Source organism: Thermoascus crustaceus (assembly GCF_041956765.1).
Source record: "Thermoascus crustaceus strain CBS 181.67 unplaced genomic scaffold VTN00scaffold_6, whole genome shotgun sequence".
NCBI lineage: Eukaryota > Fungi > Ascomycota > Eurotiomycetes > Eurotiales > Thermoascaceae > Thermoascus > Thermoascus crustaceus.
In genome coordinates this window covers 1,497,297-1,497,782 of record NW_027192532.1, presented here as the reverse complement: position 1 = coordinate 1,497,782, position 486 = coordinate 1,497,297, and the positions used below count along the sequence as shown (strand labels likewise).

Here is a 486-nt window from a genome sequence, read left to right as displayed (position 1 = left end):
TTAGACGTACTTGCACATCATGGCAACCATGAGGTCGAACAGACCGATGGCCTCGACGAAGGCAAAGCCCAGAATGGCGTAGGAGAAGAGCTGACCACGGAGAGCCGGGTTGCGGGAGACACCCAGCAGGAGGGAACCGAAGACGAGACCGATACCGATACCAGCACCACCGAGACCAATGGCGGCAGAACCCATACCCAAGTTCTTGGAGACCTCGACCATAGCAGTGGCGATTTCGGAGGAGTAGTTGCGGCGAGCCTGCTGGTTGGCGAAAACCTGGCGAGCGTGGGCCTGGATGAGGTTGGTGGCCTGCTGACGCTTGGGAGTCTGGAAGGCAGTGGCGAAAGGAGCGGTCTTCTTCTGAGAGCGGCTGACTTCAGCGAAGGTGCGCTTGGGAGCAGCGTTCAGCTGGGCGCGGATGGCCGGGCGAGCGGCCTTGGTGGCCATGGAGGAGGCCAGTCTGGAGGTGAAGACACGAGAGGCCAT

General features: G+C 61.1%; 1 protein-coding gene across 1 annotated transcript; it reads right to left on the bottom strand.

Moving 5' to 3' along the window:
* VTN00DRAFT_8843 (uncharacterized protein) lies at window positions 1–486 on the bottom strand (the record flags this gene model as incomplete). Its single annotated transcript, XM_069435737.1, has 1 exon — window positions 1–486. The coding sequence occupies one exon, from the start codon at window positions 484–486 to the stop codon at window positions 1–3; it is 486 nt and encodes a 161-aa protein (XP_069285653.1).